Source organism: Bombus fervidus, chromosome 12, assembly GCF_041682495.2.
Source record: "Bombus fervidus isolate BK054 chromosome 12, iyBomFerv1, whole genome shotgun sequence".
Classification (NCBI taxonomy): Eukaryota; Metazoa; Arthropoda; class Insecta; order Hymenoptera; family Apidae; genus Bombus; species Bombus fervidus.
In genome coordinates, this window is record NC_091528.1 from 2,579,516 (window position 1) to 2,601,342 (window position 21,827).

A 21,827-nucleotide genomic window follows, 5' to 3' on the forward strand; every position below is an offset into this window, starting at 1 on the left:
AAATTAGATATACGATAGAATATACGATCGTTCATTTGAAACCGTTGTGGAATAAGAGGTTCGTATAACTAAAGTTCATATATGCGTAAGAGTACACTGATTCTTCTTACTACTTACGATTTCTCGTTCATATAATGGTGATTCACGTTCAGATAAATTAATTCAATCACTAATACTAACACTAACTAAAGTTTTGTTTAAATGAACGGAGCGCGTTTAAACAGACTAATTTCATTCGGCACCATATTATAGATTGTAGAGGGCGTAATAAAAATTCTGAATGGTCGGTATTACAGATCATATTTCACATGATTATCACCACAGTTGCTTCTGTTTACAGATGGCGCGTGTGAGATCCCGCCATGTGTTCCTATAATAAAAAGTGTTCAGTCTATACATATACTTACTTTCAATTGGATATTTAAGTACAATTTATACTTTATCAAGGGTAATATAGGGTTTTATAATGAAATTTCGACGTATAATTTGTTTAAATAGTGAAGTTAAGTGCAGAATGTAGATACGATTTGCGCGGAATGGGTTTGTTGTTTCCTTATATCGTTGGACAATTTGGAGTTTACAAGACAAGAATTATGTATGTAAATTTTCTTTCTTATTGATTGATTGGTTAATTGATTTGTACATTGATAGAAATAATTCTGATGTACTTTCCTTGAAATTAATATAAATTTATTTTTTGTTAAGTCAAATTGAAATCTTTATGGAATGATATTTTTTATATGCTATAATTTAACAAGTAATATTCCAAAGCTTACTTGAAAATTACATCGAATTCTTATTAATTAATCTAAATGATTTGTATGTTATAGGATATGCGTTTAGTTGAATATTTGAATATTAAATTTGAAGAAACTTTATTGTACAAATTGTAAAGTTTGGACAAGCTTATCATCATTGAATACATAAACAATAAATTTCTATTACATGCTAGTGAACATGGATTATTCTATAAACAATGGCAACGTTTCAAGAAACAGTTTCCTTCTCTTTCTTTTCAGGGCAAATGTCATATACAATAAGATCAATCACTTCTTTTTTCAATTTATCAGATGACAGTTGCCTACTTTTGGTTTATTTTACTTAAAGACTACCAAAAAGTCCTTTAGAGACCGATATATAATGATTTAATTCTGAGCATTACAAATGTACAATACAAAATGAACTCTCTCATTGCAATGCATTTTATATCATATATTGCATTGCAAGTATCTGGGCTTATTTACAAGTAGTTTGTGTAGAATTAAAGAAAATTATTGAAGTCTTTATATAGTAACAGTATTAGCATGTGTACCAGTCACATAAAAGGAACATATTTTATTGGTATTATCAAAAATTATAGGTTAATATCTTTTTCACTGAATCTTACTCACTAATTAAATTTGCTAATGAATTACTTCTGTATGTTTAAGTTGGGTATGTTATATGAAAAAGTTTTGTTTCATGTTTATATGAGCAGTCTATAAGATGTGTATTTTTATGCGACTGGAAAGCTTTACATGTACAAAAACTTAAAAATTTAGGAACAGGAAAATTTTCATAAATTATGAAAGATGGTTATTGCTAAAGAAGTTATTTGCCAATGTTTTACAATGATATTCAATGTGATGAACACAAAATTAGAAAAAGGTTATATAGTTTAAGATTTATGTGTACCATTTCATCAGACCTTTAATTAAATTTGTTGTTTTATCTTTTGTGATTGACTAATTAGTAATAGGTAATCTTAATAACTTTCATCTTTGTTTAATCGATGAATCTGCATACAAATTCTGGTGGAAAATTGACTACTGTATAAAAACTTATTAACTATTTAATTGTGTTAAAAATTCTCAGATATATTAATGTTGTAACAATATTATATGTTCTGTACAGCACATTTTCCTTAGTTAGGTGGGCTTTTTAACAAGTTTGTGATACAAACAATGAATCACCGTCGTTGTCTGTATCAAATTCATGGTTGCAATTCCTTGTTTTCCATTCGAGAAAATTCCTTCACGAGTATAATATATCATGGTCATAATACTTATTTCATTTCCAATAATTCCTCTTCTCGATTTAATCAATTAATATTTTCATTGGCATTGCAGTCTTTGGTAGAACTTTATATTCATTTTAATTTTAACACCACGAAGACCTTGTTTTCCAGTTTGAAATTTTAAGTTTAAGTAATTCGTAAGAATCGTTTAATTGTATTAAAAACAGGATAAGAAAATGATTATAATTAGGAAAAACACCAGTTCTTTTTGGTCCCCACAGTATTAAAAGTAAAACCTTGGATATTTGATTACTATAAACACACTAATACTTATGTAACTATAGATTTAATCGATTTACAGTTTCGATTGCTTTCAATTATGGTAGATGTATGTAGTCTACAGTCTTTGCATCTGTAGTATGCAGTCTTTTAGGAAACTTTCACTTAATTCCTTTCCATAAAAATTCTATCTGAGGAAGGAATACAAACAATCCTAACGACTAGAAAATGACAATCCCATTAACAGTCAGAATATAAAACGATGAATGTTTCTTTTTTACGATACGAGAGTATTACACAATATTTCTATGTAATATTTACCTGCTAAAAATTCTACACACCACATAAACATATTATCATCAACGACTTCCATACGAATACAAATTTAACGATCATTAAATTAATAATTATTAAGCTCTTTCCCGTATTCTGGAATTTTTATTTTTCTTTCAACGACGATGGGACGGTTCGTTTCAACAAAGCTATCATATTCATCTCATATGCGATTAATAATGGAAGATCAAGGCTGGCAGTCGTTTTAGCTGAATAAAATTATTAAAAGAAGGATCGAGATTTTGTTCTCGATTCATTTTCTTCAATCTTAGTCTATACTTTAAGTTTCACGTTCACCGAGTCATCATTTATCATCTTTAAGCGTTCTTCGTGTTTTTCTCAATAGAGAGAGAGAGAGAGAGAGAGAAAAGAACATGGAATAGAAAAATACACAATAAAATAAATTGAGAAATCGAACATGTTAATTAATAGTTACTGCTTCACTTTATCCTTACTCGTGGATTATGTGCTTTATGTTTTTCCCCCCTTCACTTTTTCCCCTGATCACGATCTTGAGCTACAGAGTTACGTTGTGTAAAACAGGAGTTCGGCGAGTTATTAATTCCGAAATTCGATAATCCATCGACTCCCAAGTCTCGTTGCTTCAGTGTCTGCTTTTGTGTGGCTTTCTGCTGGAGTTTGAACGATGAAAGCTATCCGATCCTCGGTTGTAAGGTATCAGGTATCTCATTAAAAAGCGAGTCGATTTGTTTAATCGCCAGCTATGTCGTGGTCTTCCTCGGTTTCCGCTTCGTCCTCCTCGTCGCTTTCAACGCTTTGCACTAGTCTCGCGTATCTGCAAAATCACAAACTGTTCGTTTGATTTTACGACACGACTACTTTCATTTCGGACTGTATTCGTGATTTTATCTGCGATGAATTTTGCGTTATATATTCTGTTGTAAAGTTTCTACCCTTTCTCTTAAGGTAAGAGAATCCTGTTTCCTCTCTAGGCGGTCTTCGAATACCAAAGAATTTTACATCGATTTTAAGTAGCAATTTTAACGTGCATGCATATATTTGAAACAAATTTCAAATAAATTTAGTCCTATAGAAACTTCATAATTAGAAACGAAATTAACAATACCTTAAATTTCAAAATAAATTTAAGATACAGTCAATTACATTTTCTTGAATCAAATGTTTCGAATGTAGTATAAAATACTAATTGCCAATTTAACCAAACGTTACATGACTTTTTATATCAGGAATTTTATGAATACGATACGATACGAGTTGCGGAAACTGATATGACGATATAATTAAATGCTCGATAAAAGAGAAATAGAATGACAAATATGATAGGAGAAGGTAAAAAGAGAGACGAATAAATATACCTGACGGTATATCAGACGGGAGTCGTTTTTCTCAATGTGTCGAAGGTCCATTCACCACCCCTAACTGGTGGTGGGGGAGGTAGAGGTTCGTCAAGATCAAACGTCACGAATTCGTGTTGAACACTGGGACTGTACTCTTCTTCCTCTTCCTGCAGGACATCGGCTGTCGTACTGACCTGTGATTAATTAAATTATCGAATTCTAAAGTTCTAAAAATTTATGAAATTCCAAAGCTGCAAAGTATGAAATTCGTCTGGGAAATGTAATATTTACGGTTGATGTGTAATATTTTTCTTTTAATCGCAATTTTTGTTTCAATTACATTTTCAGTCTGCCTTTTATTTCAACTTTATTTAAATGTTATATTTTGTAGAGGAAACGCGAAAAGGAAATTAACGTTAAAATGAAAATATTCCGTCTAATTAAACATTTTTGTATTTCATTTTCTCGTTTTCTTTTTTACCGTCTGTGTGGTGAGGTCCCTAGGAAATTGCCTGGAAAAGTGGTCGTGATATTCTAAATTCGGAGGCGGTGGTAAGAACTCGTCGAAGTCGACATGATCTACCGAATCCCTGCCGAAGAAGTATCTCTTCTGATGCCTCTCACAGAGGAAGCCACTGTGGCCTATAGTCGCGTGATTTGCATGATGCACGTGGTGATTGTCCAAGTGATACACGCCCTGAAAAGAGACGTTATGAACAAACAAACGGATTTCTGTTCCGCGTAATGACAATTATCTCTTATTATCTTTGAGTAAAACACGTCGAAATGAGAGTTGAATAAAGAGGAAACTATATTCAACGCGTATACGAACGATTCTGCATATAAGGTTATTCGTTTAATACCGGAAGCGTTAAGGTTGATTGCTTCAGCAGGGAATTAGGTCAAACGCATAAAAGATACATTAAACCCCAATCTGCGTAATTGTATCGGACGAAGTTTAGGAAAGAATATTCAGTCTCTTCGATTCAAATATTTCTCACTGTGTTTCTATAGAAAATACGTGAGAATCTCTTGCAGCTTGAATTTTGGAGGAGGAAAAAGATCGAAGATACGATTATTCAGAGAAATTACGACGGACGAAAGCGAGGAAGTAAAATAAATGTAATTGCAAAAATTTACAAGGAGAAATAAATTGATATGGGTATAGATACACGTATAATACATACGTAGAAATATGTGGAAGGGACAAGGTTGATGGTCGATGTATGACTGACCTATTCCACTTGCGTCGGTTTTACTACACGGAAGTATTGCATTTCCACTGACATAAAGGGGATGAATCCAGCTCGATGTTAACAGAGGCCACACGGATCACTGTAGGTCGCGAATTGTTCTTTTCCTTTCTCTATTGTGTTTCCTCTTCCTGCTTTCCGACGCACTGCAAGCGTTTATCTTGTTTCCTTTTCGCTCGTTCCTTCTTTTATTATTTGTCCTGACACTTATTTCGTCGCGCGTCTGTTCCTTTCATCCGATTAAAAAAATTGATCTATTACGAGGGATGAAAATAAATCGATTGAAAATATTTTTAATCCAACGGTGAATCTAAAGAACACCTCCCTCTTTCCCTCTCTTATGAGGTATGTTTACCTTTAATATCTGAATCTCGAAGCACGTACAAGTGGGAAACTCTAGCTGGATTAAAATGGCTTAATAAAGTTCTACGAGTATGCGTTCTAATCTCTGAAATGACTTTCGAGGGTATCTCATTCTATCGGGTCGTAGGTTTAAGTTAGTTGTAAAGCTTTAACTGTGCCAGCTTATGTTAACGCTATAGTATACTAGACCCACAGATACCGCAACAGGTATGTTTCGTACGACTGTGTCGTGTTTAACCGATTGCTTTTTACGCTATGCGTTAATATTCAACGCGATACTTAATACTAAAGATACCAAACTCGTCGATATTTCGGACTTCGAAAAACATGTTGAGATTTTTGACAAAATTGATACACAGACGTTTATTGAGATTGAAACGTGATTATATTATGTATATATATGAACTTCTTTTATTTTCATCGTATCGCTTTAGTTATAACCATTTATTGCCTTTTATCATCTTGCTCTATTTTCAATTCAATTTGGCAAGTTTTATATATGTTTCACGTATCTTGTCGAGCATCCTCGCAGGGAAAATTTCAAAGCAGTACTATACAAGAGAACCAATGCTTTTAATCTTTACTCCGTGCGGTGGAAACTACCTGGGGACGCGAAGTCAAAAGTGTCACTTGTTTCCTGAGTGCGATAGCATTGCGCGAATGAGATCCTAGGTACTTGGAGGCCGAGAGCTAACACTTGCCTCTGCCTTGCGTTTCGCTTCGTTTTCATTCAGGTGTCTATTTACTAGTTAAATGTAATTTAACTCCTAGTCTGCCGGATCGTAATTCAGTTAAAATAAGTCGCTGAATTCGCGCCGAGTTGGTTAATTGACAGTAGGATGGAAGATTTAATCGTGCAATGGTGAAAAGCATGCAGAACTATTCGCACATTTTTCAGAAAATTTATTTACTTTTTTCTTCCGACATTATTCGCTTTGTAATCATATTAATGTACCATTGTTGGTACTCATAATATTGTCTCAAAGTAGCACAACGTTCGTTAAATTTAAATTAAACTCGTCCCAAAGTGTAATTCACGCGAGCTACGTTCTTGAGTAAAATTTTGCACGAGCACTTATTAAATTGCGTGCAGATGGGGGTTTATGCAGAACATTTCGTACTCTATTATATAGATATTAAACGAGTAATTTAACTTGGACAGAATATATCTTTGTGAATTACGTTTTAGCAAAACCTAGCTTTACAATTATCCGTTAATATTTAAACAGTTATTAATTACGTTTGGAAAATATCATCTAAATCTCACCGTAGTATTTCAAAATATAAGCTTCACGTTCAAATTTTTAGTTGGCATTCAAGAGACTTAACTATACGTATTCAGCTGGGTTGGAAGTTTATTTGCGCGAGTTTTATTTTATCGTTGAAAGCACGAGATTGTAGCTGAATTTTTTAGAAGAATAACTTATACACCTTGAAAGTTTCAAGAATTCCGAGCACACGCGCGAACCAAGAAAAGAGCACGTTGATTGCGAGTTATCAAAGTGAGAGGCGCAAAGTTTGCGGTATAAGTGACAAAGACTTTCAAGAATTTGTAGAAAATTTATTACGTTCCAATCGACGAGTGTGCATTAGAATTATATTAAAATTGCAAAATTTTAATGAAATTCTAATTTGAGTGGAAAGCGATACGCTTGTATTATTTCACCACTTGGTTGTTGATGGGCCAAGCAAATAGTTTCGATATTTTGATATTCTGCCAAACGAAGACTAACGACTGCGATTCGTATAACGAAAACTTTTAAGCGGATGTTAATTCGGTCCAAGTTTCCGAACGCGAGCGCAGCCCGATCCGAAGTCGTAGAAACGAAGCTAATACTACCAACCCCGTAATTTTTTCGCCTGGAATCTCTCCGTAGCAGTTCTTTCTGGTGCCAAGAAATATACAAGAAAATGGCGTAAGTGCCAGCGACCTCGGTCGTGATGAAGCCACTCACGTACAGCAAAAATGAAAATCCGTACCTGTAGGTGAAGGGTGGTCCCTGAAATCGCAAGATTGCGCCCAAGATATTCATTCACACGGGCAGCGATACAGATAAGAAGTAATCTAATGCCACCGAAGGAAATATGAGTCTGAGAATTTCATCGTTCCGTATGATATTCCACGGTTAGGCTATAATTTCAACTAAAATTCCCTCGTTGGAAATTTTTATCCGAATTTTCTACGTTTCAAATGAGACACAAACTTTTATTTTTTTGGAAATTTGTAAAATGTAAAAAATTTCCAGCCGACTGAAACTTGAGATTAAATATATTGAGATTAATATCGATTGAGAATAATATGGCCTTTCCTTTTCTTTTTTCTGTATTTAGGGATGTGAACATCAAACGAGTTTTGGATATTTGACTGACCTGAAACGACGACCTTGGTCTAAGTTTGCTACCAACTTCAGCTTTGAACACAGATATGTACATCACCATTCCTACCAGCATTAATAAACCTGAAAGGGAAACCGATTTAATAACTTAAACGTTATCTCTCTGCAGCAGTTCTCGCGACAATTTTACGGGCTCTGAACAGCTTAGGTAACGCGATTATTTAAACTTTAATCCATCTTCGTGCGTGGTACATTTACGAAGGTGGACATTATATGTAGATTTAACCTACTGATCCTTACATAAACTCATCTTCGAGAACGGTGTAATATAGTCGAGTCTTGTAACGGTACTAATGAAATTTCAAAATGTCTCGTATAACACACGTGATATATTTAAAAAAGCTATCTACAACTGTTTGAATACTTTGGTGAGCCTGTGTATATCGAACGCGTAATATTTGAAAAGCGAGGTGGAATTTTCTGTATTTGTACTCGGCAAAACGATTCTACAACGCAGTGCGCGTTTTTCAAAGCGGAATTGCTCCAGAAAGATGCTTTCTTCATGCTCTAATCCTTTGGTAGTTCAATAATTTTTTAGGTTTTTTATCCATCTTCTGCAAAATCTTTTTTTAAACAATAGTTTCGAAATTTCTTCTAACTCGAATAAAATATTATAACGATGCTATTTAAATGAACAAAGGGGTAATACTAGATCCACGAAAATCATCAAAATTTGTTTTACGATCTCTCTTTTTTTTTATCTTAAAAATTGGTAGTTCTATTATAACACAACGAAGTTTAATTTCATATTTACCAGGTGGTACAGGTTTCGATTGGCTCGTATTTCTACAAGATACACTGTGTATTTTTTTTATTTTCAACGTTATACGAACCAACAAGTTACCGCTTGTTTTTCTGCTTTCTGTATTCATAACCCTTTTTCAGAAAGTTAGTGTGCGGCGAAGTATTAGGTGCAATATAAGCTTGGTGTACTTTATTACTCACCGGAAACTATGAAGACTACGCCGGCGACAAAGACGCAAAGTCTGTGTCTCGGGTGAGTAACGTGAGCCGTGAAGTAACAAACTTCGGCTACCACCAGCAGCGATGTTGCAGCGAAGAAGAACATTGCCGACTTGGTAACTGCATCTAGGTAAAAAATATGAGTATGACGGGCTCGACGAATGGGAAAAGTTCCTTGCCGAAATTTTTCTTCTCTTCATTCAACTATCCTTTGATCATTACATGCAGATACGAGGATACCGATGCGATTTGTAGGAATATATTTCGCTTTGTTTAACGAATAAAGGATTTCAGAACAAAATTGAAACTTATTACGGTAGAAATAATTAGCCTAAGAATCATGGCGTGATTCAGCTCGCTGTTATTTTTCTTCGCTACTTTTCCGTTCTATTTTTCACTGCCATATTTCGCCATACAAAACTCAATACGTATTTTGAAGTTATAAAAGCATTCCTGTCAGCGAACGAAAATATAACTTAGTCGAATACGAAACTAAATGTATGTTCTTACACTACTGTTTCAAACACTCTTAACTTATTTTGAATAAATCCTATCACATCCACGCAATTCGTCGTTATTAGTTTCAAAAATTTCACGTCAAAAGCCTAACAACGAATGTTTGTAATACAATCCTTGTAAAAATCACAAATTCTACGCATAAAATATTAACAATCGCCAGCACTTTATAACGATAAAATAATAAAAATTATTTCAATTACAGTGAAAAGTCCTGTAAAAAATAATTGATGTACGAATAAGCGTTGAAAAAAGGGAGAATATTCTGAAATTTCGTATTATTCTTTCTCACGGTTCAGCGAACGATGAAAGAAGAAGAACGAGGTTTCGAAGGACGGGTGAAAATCGGGATGGACAAATTGTCGGATCCAGTTTATTATGGATGGAACATCCTCCCGGCTGAAAGCATTTTCCCGCCGAATATTTTACGGAGCGTGTCACACTCGAGTTCAGTGCTGGACAGAGGACACCTAATCAACCCCCTTCAAAGGCACACGTCCCATATACTCGATCCGTGTCTCATTGGTACTCACATGGTATTGCCATCGTTGAATCGCTGGGATCTGGGCTGTATTCCTCGTTTGGAAAATAGTCGATGCTCGAGCATTCGTATTCCATGCGGGAGCCTAGAAAACAAAAGAAAGTGATTCGTATCCTGGCCTGGATTCGCATCTGCGATACGCGCAAGCTTCTGTAGCCTATTTTGACCATATCGAAAAAGTACCAAAATAAATTCGTCGCCTGTTTTTTAGTTACGCGTTTAGTTGAAAGTTCCAACGGCGATGCGCAACGAGTGTTTCGTTTCTCCAGTTTCTAGCTTTATGGCTCTCGTGTTTTATATTCCATTGTCGCCAGAACACAGGTGGTCGTTAATAACGTTACATCGCATTGTAGCTTTCCGTTTTTTCTCTTTATTACCTGGCACGTTGTGTAGAAAATGCGCGAATTAGACGCTTCCTCGTCGTTGAAACCTCGGAGCAATTACACAGGGTTGTTTTCTATTTCCGACAAACTTGCTGTTCTGTCACGCGAATCGTACGATTTACATTTACTAGTATTACCCGACCATTCATTCTTCTCTATATGCGTTACTTCTTCTTTTTTTTTTTTTCAATAATTTCCTTTCTATTTCGAATTTTATTTATTTTTGATAACAAGAGAAGCGACACAATAAAATAATACTTGGGGCGCACACTCAGAATCGTGGAAGTCTTCGGAAGGGAAACGTGATTTTTCTGGATAGACGTTCATTAATACTTTCGTTAAACGAGGTATTATTTCCACCATAATATAAAGCAACTGAAATTCAATTGCAGAAATATCGCAATTCGACGTGGACTGTGGTATTCAATCATCTCCTCTGCTATTGTATTGGCCAAATATTATTTCATCATTAAATCAGATTTAAAGACGATGGTGTCAAACAGAAATTTAACTTCTCGGAAGGAAAACTCGATGATTTGATCTATCGAATCTTAATTTTCGTCTTTTAAATGAAAATTTATGCGTGTGACGATGTATTCGCGGGTCTAGTATTGATTTGTGGATTGAACGGGAGGCAGTAATAAGAGAACTAAGAACGTAATTATCTTTTGGTAATCTAACTACGTAAAAATGGAAATGTTCAAAGGGAGTCGCGAGGGAAAAGTTAGACGAATTCAAAGTGAAAAGGGGAAGCAGCGCATGAATGTAATTTATAAGACTTGGACTAGTAAATCATCTTTCTTCTTCTCGTCGTACTATCTTTTACGTTTCTCTCACAATTTTAGATTTAATTGAAACGAACCGTATGGCAAAGAGCGATAACCCGTGACTTGTGAGTTTTGCACACTTTACTTTGATGTCACGTTATTAGACCAGTCGTCCGTCACAACGCAATGGTTCTGTTTTATACAATTTGATTTATCGCAATCGATATCTCTCTACAGCAAATCTTACTGCAATGGCAGGCTTGCAATAGCTTCACGTAAATAGAACGCGAAATATGTCTCTATTCTAATATCATCTGCAGATGATCGAGGGATGTTTCCGGATGCGTTCGTTTCAAGATGTATGTCATGCAACGAGTTTTCTCTTTAATAAGTGGGACGTATTTTATAAAGATGAAAGACCTTTTCTCTCAAATAAAGCAGTAAAATGTATATTTAGACAAAGAGAGTCAATATACTTCTCTAGCAATTAGCTAGTTTCAATATTTTATTTGGCGTTTAAAAACTTGTCATTCAAAACGGATTAATTTTAGCATCCAAACATTTTTGAGATTCGGTCAATTGTCAGTCAGTAAATTTTACGTAAATCCCTTCATGTTCATCCAATCGTTATTTACGGTTCATGTATTTGATGTAAAGTCTAGAAACGGGTGCGAAATCGGATTCTCATGAAACGTCCAAAAATCAGTGTCCACATTCATGTTGTGAAATCGAAAGGTAAAAAGAAAGGACTAATAACATATTAGGACTAATAACATACTTGGCCTATCAAATATTTTAGTTATCGATTAAAATATGGAAACGGTAAAGCGGAAACATCGTCGGGCAACGTTTTTACAGAGCGTACGAAAGGAATGCCCTCAATCAAAGTTGTACGAAGTAGATCTTGTCACGATTGAAAGATTGTCGTACGCTATATGCGTATGATGTATGGCTACGGTACTGTGGCAGAGATTTATAAAACTGCCTTTCAAATATGAATCAAAGAAATGCTATTTCGTATCGTTAAATTCACGAAAACAACAAATGTATGCTTTTATAATGTTCTGAAGTTGAAATGCTCGTTTGTAATTCCGTTCCACTAACAAAGCTACTTTAGTTTTTGCGCGTTTTTCCAATAAATACGTTTTACGAACATTCAGCCCATGAATCGATCATTACTTCCATCTAAGCAGCTCTACTTTACGCAAACAAGTACGATGATCGTAATTCATCTCAATTTGAAAATCTTTACGAACCAATCTATCGATTCCTTTCGTACCGACAATGTTCCCCATATGTTTTAAAATTAATACAATCAACAAATCGATACGTACTGTTCCAAACGATACGAAACGTTTGCATAAAGAATGTTTTTTAATATTCCTAATAACATTTTTCAAAACAAAACGAAAAATGTATATAAATAAATGACCAAAGCAAAGAAGTTGGATAATTACCGCAAAGATAAACAACATAAATCACTTATTTGTAACATCGTACCCAAATTAAACGGTGAGCCGCGCACTAAATAATTACGTTATGCAAATCATCGAACATTCCGTTACTCGACGCCGAAACTAAGCTGAAACAGGTGGCGAAGCGCGACCGTGTTTCCAGCGTATTTACTTTTGGTAATTGTCATTAAACCGATACTACTACACGTTACGGGGCATTAAAAAGTGGGATTCGTGTTCCTGTCGATTACAGGCACGCGCGTATCAAGCGTCGATCATTAAACACGCTTACCATTCGGTATTTTGGAACAAATGCCGAAGTGGTGCATCCAACTATCAAAGCGTTTCTCGAAATCATTCGCAAGGGAACGCAAAGCGTCGGGCTTTTATAGTTACGCAGCTCGCTGCGGCTGCTATGGGTACGGGGAAACGGAGAACGGGGAATTGGGTTGGCAGGCGTGGAACAGTCATTTCCGGCTCGTGCCGGAAGTCGGCCGTATTGCCTACCTTCGACAGTTGAGAATCGATATTCCAGGTTCGCTGCAGGCTGCCCACTGACAGAGGTATACGTATAACAGAAATAATAACTTGCTCGCGTTCGCGTACACCGCGGCTCGATCATGCACTGCGGTCGCCGTTTTAGCGTAACATGGGAGAATCGGAAACACGCGCCCCTTTGCCAACTTCTCATTTTGGCAATTTCGTTTTTCTTCGAGAGCAGCGCTTTCGCGAGGAATGATAGAGCCTCGTTCACGGGATTGCCGTTTCACATATTTTCAGTGAGCCGTATTCTATCCCAAAAATGGCAGGGGATTGCGTAATTTCGATATTATGAAACCATTTCAATGATCGAGATTGCTGTAACTTGGTCGTAATAGTATTATTATGTACTTTGGTTTTTGGTGACAAGTAGAACTCGTTAAGCAGGTTCTTACATCCATCTGTATATTTGTGGAAGTTGTTGAAATATGTTTGTCGTAGGGAGCAAGAGTGATTTTAAAGCGTCAGGATCTGAAAGAGGTTTTACGTGTTCAAACCTCTACTTACCTCTGACACTGGAAAACTCGCGAAAGTTTTGGTTAGAAAGTTTGTAAAGTATATGCAGATACGTGATATTTTATGATTTAAGAAGGTCATTTTGGGAATATATTTCTAATATAATAAGAAGTTTCGCTAATGAAGAATTAAAGTTGTTCGTCGCAGAATTTCATTTTTTCAACTTCTGCTGGGCTCCATATTCTCTAATTTCCGCTGGCAGGCTAATGCGGCCATCTATTCTAGAAATTCGCATATTGTAATTAAATTTTGGACATATTAATTATTAGTATAGAGAATATCGCACATAGGGACAATATTATTTTTTGGTTAAAAATGGAGGAATGTTTCCAAATTTGTCAAATAATTATGGTTACGCACTATTATGGTCTGTAAGTTTACAAGTTAAATTCCAAGGGAGAAAGAGAGAGAGAGGGGTGAAGAGGGAGGGAGGGAGGGAGAGAGAGAGAGAGAGAGAGAGAGAGAGACAGACAGACAGACAGACAGACAGACAGACAGACAGACAGACAGACAGACAGACAGACAGACAGATAGACATAATATACAAGATCTGAATTTTGTTTATCACGGCTTCATTTATAATTCTTGTTTCTTTAATTAAATTTACTCACGATGAAAATATAATTCGCTTAGTTTAAATTTTCTGTGTGCCATTCTCATAAATGTAACTCGTTACAATATTACATACTGTACATCACACTTGTCTGCAGAGAATACAAAATAAGAGCATAATTCATAGAATGTTTCATGCTGCTTTCAACATTTTCGCGTCCAGAGAAATTAGAAACATTATTTTAGAAAATTATAGAAATTATTCAAACAACTCCGGGTCGCTTGAACTTAAGCAATTCCAATCCGAACACTGACTTTATCTTCTGTTTTCCGTATTATGTAGCACGAAAATGATCAAATCTCGGTCAAGCGGAGAACGAATTGATGTGCAAAAGTCCCAGATGGAAAGAAACTTTTTCAATCTACGGATCTAATTGAAAAGCATGTCATAAGCATTTTAATTAAAAAGGACTTTCATTTCTCAAGCCGTTGAAATTTCCGAGAAAAAGGAATACGTGGCAGATACGTATTTTCGTGTTCTAGTCTAATAACGTTTCGATTTTCTGGTGGCCATTTAAAGAAGAAACGGGGATTCGTATTGAGCCACGCGAGACCACGGACTGGTGATGAAGTTTACAACGAAATAGGGATCATCCAGCGTACAACTGCAATGGGAGTAGCCGGCACGTTGCGCGACCGGTTTCCCCGGCGCGGCGTGACATTATTTAACATCAGCGTGGCTAATTGGAACAAACGGGTCTGGCTACCTGGACATGTTACGAAGACACTACCCTGGCACGATTACTCTATTAAATACCCAGAAGCATTTGTCACAGAAACCGAGTTTTAACGTAGCGGCCGCGTATATGCGTGCTCTTCCTATTGGATAACAATATCAGATTTGTCTTCGGTGAATTTAGTGTCACACGATACTCATACCTTTATGTCTCATTGCCTCTGTGAAAAAATTCTCTTTCACATCTCGCGTGTTATCTTTTTTATACACAAATAATATCAGAGGACCGGAGAATTAAAGAAGTGGATCATGGTATTCGTGAAATACATATATGATATCATGGAATACATACGAGTTACTTGTATTACTGGTACGTTGATATTAAAAACTCGAACGATTCGACGTTAAATATATAAAAAGAATTTTAATATCAAGAGTCGCCAGTTTGATAGTTTTAACAGGAAATAATGATAAACGCGCTGGCAACTCTGTTAACTACTGGGAAACAAAAAGTCTTGGCTGACTTTCGCAACAAGTTGCAAAATTGTGTACTGAAGCGCAACGGAGATTCTAAGATTAACAGAATTAACGGGGTGAGATGCATCATAAATCCTTCCTACGGGCTTCCGAAGAAAAGCATGGTTCCATAGTGGTATTAAGCTTCGCATGAAAGCATCAAAGCTACATTAATTTCTCACCGTGGATACTTGCGTAACCAGTTAAAACCTCTGAATAACCTTCATTCTTTGCAGAAATGGTTACGAACGATATATCGCAAAATGTAATTATCATAAAACGAATAATCCTTGGAAGAATACAGATTGACATAAGAGAGGAGAACGTCTGCGAATCAGTAGCCTAAATCGAAAAAGAGAAACAAGCGACCATCGTTTCTGGCTAAATAGGCTATGTTTTATACGCAATTTTCTTTCTCGATCTTTTCGTCTTTGCCTCAATCTACAAAATTCGAGTTTCTTCGACCGAGATAAGAAGTTATCCGGTAGTGGGCTGAGGACGAAGCTTTCCACCATCGGCTCTTCTATTTCTTTTCCTTCTCGTTCTTGCTTTTTTTCGCTCTTTTTTCTTTATTTGCTGGCATAGCTAGGGGGCATCGCTCCTGGTAGGCGTGGAACTGCTTGGAGGCCGAGCGATGGCGGCAGCAAAAGGAAAGCGGTTTCCGGTGCCCTCGGTAACGAGTCATTTCCGACCCACTGTACTCGTCTCCTTCAGATTCTCTCCCATTCCATGCCGTCATTCCTATCGAGAGAGCCTGGACCGGAATCACAGAACGCTTCGCGAATATTACCTGTTAAATGCTTTCTGCCCTCGCCTCTGTATTCACTGAAATCTCAGCGGTGCCTGGCGAATGGATAAAGAACAGGATAAGAAGCGTTTATACTGGAAATCAACGATGATTCACCTTTGTTTCGTGGAGATTATTACCCTGTATTGATATAGCTTGATGAGTTTTTACGTTGGATAAATAAAAGAAGAAATTAAAGTGGAATTCTCTGTTTGTGTCTCGGTTATTAATATACGAAGATTGGAGTGGTAATTGTTCGGGATGTATTTATGAAATTTGTTAATAGGTAGAATAAGACTCGCGAAATTATTTGAACGTTTATATTATACTTCTATTAAAGGCGTTGAAGGATATTCGCATGATAGAATCTGAGAAAAGATCGTAACTTTATTTTGGATATATATTGATTCATCCGTTTACTTTAATTGGATGTATGTAATTGTTAAGTTGATTATTTAAAGTTATGACAATTGTAATAGGATACAATATCAGATCACGATACGGAAATGTATAGCCATGGAGTAGTGAAATTAAAATAAATTGTTCTTATCAAGGAACATAAGGAATGGCGTTTCACTGTGCCGCGTGTGGAGTATACGTAAAGTATGTACATGTATATCTAAATTCTGTTGTGAGATAGCAAAGTGGAATGGTAAAGGCAAAATGCTTTTCAAGTATTATGAGTTAAATGCCATTCCGTTGTTTTCCTCGGCCGAGGGAAATCTTTTGCTGTTGAGAACAGAAAGATCTTGAGAAGCTTGCAATCAACCGCCAAAGGTATCTCTGAATACTTTCAACCTATTGCGTTTGTCTCATATTCAACTATGGTTAACGAGATTATCAAGACATTATGCATAGAAATCGTTTTTCCCTTGCCACATTATGATAATAATAGGATGGTAATAACACAGATTGGACCACGTCATAATCAATTAACGGTAGGACAATAATGGATAAAGTTGGTACATTGACAGAACACTGCAAGTTATAGTGGAGGAATATTTCAGTGGTATCTCGGCTCCGTTTAGACATTAATATTCAAAGGTTGAAGCACGTAGACCTACGTGTCTAGCAATGCAGCTAAGGCTGGACCATCATGTAGCTCGCCAGCAGTGTCGTACCTATGAAAGTTAACAGAGGATGAAACGATTTATAATTTTCATGCATAAGATATGATACTACGTGTTGTGTAGCCGTGAAATTAAAAGTGCTAGAAAAATATATATAAAATCCTGGGATTTGTTTACTGTTGGCGAAATGAACGTTCTAATTATCTGTATTAATCTTTTTCGTGTATTTGCTGACTTTATGAAAATATTGTTAACTTTAATATCACTTCACGATGAATACAATACCATGAATATCAAATAGATAATTAAGATAAAAATTTCATGAACACTTGTAAAGTAGAGAGAGGACCGCGACAGACAAATGCCAGTAGAAACAGATGGTACTATCCAGCCTTAAGAATAGTACGCACTAAACTCTAGCTATAACGTTACTCGAGGGATCTCGTAAGTCCTGTTGGTTAAGTATTCAAGAAAAGTTCACAAACGGCTATGCAAAACAGTTGAAACTGTGAAATGGAGGGCGATATCTCGAATCGTCGAAATGAAAAATCTACTTTTTAAGTGCACAAGTTAGTCGTGGAATTTATTCGTAGAACGTCCACGTTCCCTTACAAGTATGGATGAGAGTTGATTAAAATAGTTTCGAAAATATTTTAAACTAAAATTAATAGCTTTATTTGTCTTTTAAAATTATAAATGATTTTAGTTTAATTGTACTATAGAAAAAGACGAATTTATAGTAAAATAATTCCATTGAAAAAGAAAATACTCGGACAGAAACGTTTGGTACTGCGGCATTTATCGCTCTGGAAATAGCGTCGATTGATCGTATCTTTGAAAAGTTATTAGCGAAAAATGAAAAATAAACTGATGGTGTGACGACAAAACAGAAACTCGTATTCATTTGAATTAGATACCTATCTCTAGCAGATGATATCGAAAATTCGTTTTCATTTTATTATCTTTGTACATTCGCTCAGCTATATTTTGAAATTTTTAATTTAGTTTACGATATAATGTGATTAAAACACGATAAAGCCATCCAAACGATGCGTGATATTTTAACACAATTTCGATTTCATATTTATTCGTTTCATCATTATTTATTTTGATCTTAACTTTCATACGGTTTAACTCGATGTATTATCGATATCTGCTGTCGCCAATAATATTGAAGTTGTATTTTATTATTGTAAGCGTGCATGGTGAACAGTCACGCAGAGAAACGTCGAGAAAGCCCACAGGACACTGAGAGTGTTTGTCGACAGGTAGAGAAGTTAGGAATACGTGATACCCAAGAGGGACAGAATCTAGAAGTTAGTTCTCACGTCAAGCAACTGTGGACGTTTGAAGATTAAATAGCTATACATTCTGTTAATTACTTCGATGCTTCACGTCTTTGTATTTTAATTAATATATTTAAATGTATCAATTTTTAAATGCAAAAGATATTCTAGACAATCGATTAAAATGAGATTAGCTAATATATTCCATTCTCTCATTTGTAGATTCTTTAATCATAGCATAGCATAGCATATCTTGAAAAGAAGATATTATCACTTCTTAAGTAGAAAATCCTTTCACAGAGGTTAACAAGGTTTGTAGAAATACGAGTTAAAAGAAATTGTAGGTCTTCGTGTTACAGGAGTGATTCAATTTTCTTCCGAAGAAGCTAGTTAATTCGCATTGTTCGAGGGAAATTAGTTTCTCCTGAGAACTTAGAATTGAATACTAACCAACATAATCCAATGCGCGATACAGTGGTCATTTTATTTTATTTTTATTCGAAGAAACGAAGAAAATTAAGTTTCTTCGGAACTCCCCAATTTTATCGTAGATGATTAATTTCTTTTAAGTTACTATATAATTAATTTTTGCGAACCATTTACTCAACGAAATTATAATATAAGGTATCTTTTCATAGTTTCAGTGGTATTTTCTGCGAAACGTATAACGCTGTTCTTTGGAAATTTTTTCGCTTTACCTAATAAGCAACTACGGCATATACGTAACTATTTTATTTTCCCCTTTATCCTTTGATACGGTTCAGAGCTTAGGGAAAAGCTCGAACGACGCTGAATTAGATTCCCTTAAATACAATTTTGTTCGTTGGAGTACTTCGGTGTACTTTCAAAGAAGGTCCCAAACAATTTTCCGGTTTCACGGTGCTTCCTTTCACCGGGAGTTTTTTTCAATTTCCGTTATCGTTTCCCACTGTCGTATCTATTTCTATATCACTTTTCAAACACGATGCGAATAGTATAAGCGGATCGGTCGTTACAATTCGCTCGCGAATTCTCCAAAGTGTGTGGTAATGCTTTTCCACAGAATTGAGGTTGGCTTAAAAGGGCTTTAAGAATAAAAAGACAAACGGAATGGAAAGTATACTCTGAAATACTATGGAAAGAAATTGCGTAGTAATAATTTTGAGTATATTACTCGTTTTTCTTTTCCCTTTCTCTCTCTCTTTTTTTGTTTTTTTTTTTTTTTTTTTTTGAACAGATAGCTGAAGCTTTTATTCACACGTACATTTGATCTATTCCGAGCTGGTATGTCCGGCTGGTCAATGCAATGGCAAGAGCTGAGTCAACATTTTCTTTAGCGCCTCTGTTACTATCGATGCTATCGCGAATTTTCCAAAATTTCCACTGTCATTCGTCACCTTTCGCATCCTGGATATCGTCCCATGTTATTCTACTCTTGATAATATATTTTTCAAATCCACTATGATTCTATATTGCAACAAGATATCGTCAAGTATATATTCTAAGCGTATGATTTTGAGATTTTTGGCACTATTTTTTTTTTTTAAAGAAGTAAAATCACATCGCGACAGTTTTGCCACCGATCTATTTCCAAGTCAATCTTCGTAACTCTGCTGTTTTTCTCAACTTCATAAGCAGATTACGAATTAAGCTGATTCCGGCAATTATAAGGAATGTCGTATCTTGTTTATGGAAGCAACGATGAAGATTAGCATAATATTACCCCCTCAAGTATTACGGATTTTACTAATGCTGAAATATATTTCTCGACTTATTCCCAAGTTTATATTTGTTCATTGTTTAGCATGCGAATGGGTGCAGCGAGTAATTGAATTATTCAATGATTTATTAGCTTTCGTATATAAAAATAAATGTTAACAAATAAGCACAGAACGTTTCCTCGTTGAAAAGCAAATATTTCATTACAAAGGAGATAAAAATGGAAAATAATAATTGGCCAGAAGGATGAAACAAAGTTACAAATAAATCTCCAATGGATACATAACCATAAGCTTGATCGAAGCTGAGTGTTTACAATTGTATCGTGAGGTATAGAACTTCGTTAAAGCTACTTACTTATAGCAACGCAGACTCTCCACAGACCACTGTACGTAACTTTGCTGTCAGGCTCCACAGAAGCATTCGATGAAGTTTTCGGTAGTTTCTCTTCCGTCAAAAGCCACTCTCCTGTACTGATAGCGACGGTGACGACTACCAACGACAGCATCGCAGAAAGACCGGAAGCAATACCGAGACCACTACCACCGGCGTTATTGGCGTTAGTACCAACTACAACACTACCACCAGATGCACCAGTAACAACACCCCCAGCACCAGCACTTGAAGAACCGGCACTGCCGAGGTTGTCGCAACACCAACAACAACAAGACATCACCACGTGCCTCCCTTTTGTCATGGGGGCATCCCAGCACCAGCAATCAAAAGCTTTTTGGTACTTTTCGTCTTGATATTTTAATCTCTTCTTTTCTCTTCTGTTTTGTCTCAAGGATTCGTTTGGATCGATTTGATCACGACGATGACGATAGAATTTGATGATGTATTTATTTCTAAGATTTTTCTCACTAGATTTTGCCTCCTTGTTCTAATATTTTTCTGTATGTGTGTGTGTGTGTTTTTAAATATTAAATTTAAAACTCTTGGTTATCAATCATAATCGATATGTCAGAAGTTAATGGCGCTTCTGGTCACTTCATTATTACACTTCATAACGTTATTTTAATGGTATATATCTTTGGCGTAAAAATCTTCCGAGTTGAAGCACTTTAAATCGCTTCGTGAGTATCTGAAGGACTGTACTTCAGTTATAAGTTTTATTATTAGATATTTACAAATACTAAAATCACAGTCCTGTTCTTTAACGATTTAACAATTTCATAATGTTTTCGTCATGTTAAGAATTTTCCTTTTGTCACTCGAAGGATCGCCTTTATTTAAAAATATTCTTCAAGAAAATCTGGCTGGCGACCAAGAAACTTGTGAAAATCCGGTTTTGACGGAAAGACAAATTATTGTTCTCTCCTTTATTTCAAGGTTCCCCTTTATACATCGTTATTCTTAAAGTTATGTGCGAAAGTTCGTGACGAAGCCGATATTGGAAATCGGTTGGCACTGGATTCGTCCGTTAACACTTTTCATCGATAATGCAGTGGAAGTAACGGCAATAACTTATTTCCACCCGAGTCTTATCGCGTGTATCTGCAATCGAAAGTTTTCTTCTGCCGTCTCTTGTTCTATCTCCTTTATTCAAAAAAATCACTCCCG

The 21,827-nt window shown here is 35.7% G+C and overlaps 1 protein-coding gene across 1 annotated transcript; it reads right to left on the minus strand.

Annotated features, from left to right (window-relative positions):
- Window positions 1–858: 858 nt before the first annotated feature.
- Stg-1 (stargazin related protein STG-1) lies at window positions 859–20,967 on the minus strand. The gene is made up of 8 exons (XM_072014342.1): window positions 20,622–20,967; window positions 9,952–10,044; window positions 8,885–9,028; window positions 7,914–8,002; window positions 7,388–7,543; window positions 4,409–4,624; window positions 3,946–4,121; window positions 859–3,404 (listed from the first exon to the last, which is right to left on the minus strand). Exons 1-7 carry the CDS (start codon window positions 20,959–20,961, stop codon window positions 3,957–3,959), a joined length of 1,203 nt encoding a protein of 400 aa, XP_071870443.1. The 5' UTR covers window positions 20,962–20,967; the 3' UTR covers window positions 859–3,404; window positions 3,946–3,956.
- Between the last annotated feature and the right edge of the window lie 860 nt (window positions 20,968–21,827).

Excerpts from the sequence above, each read along its gene's own strand:
- Stg-1 (XM_072014342.1), bottom strand. The coding sequence starts at position 20,961 with ATGACAAAAGGGAGGCACGTGGTGATGTCTTGTTGTTGTTGGTGTTGC. Across the intron at positions 9,029-9,951 it reads TTCAACGATGGCAATACCAT|ATGCAGTTACCAAGTCGGCA; the intron begins GTGAGTACCAAT and ends TTTTTTACCTAG. Across the intron at positions 8,003-8,884 it reads CGTAGTCTTCATAGTTTCCG|GTTTATTAATGCTGGTAGGA; the intron begins GTGAGTAATAAA and ends TTTCCCTTTCAG.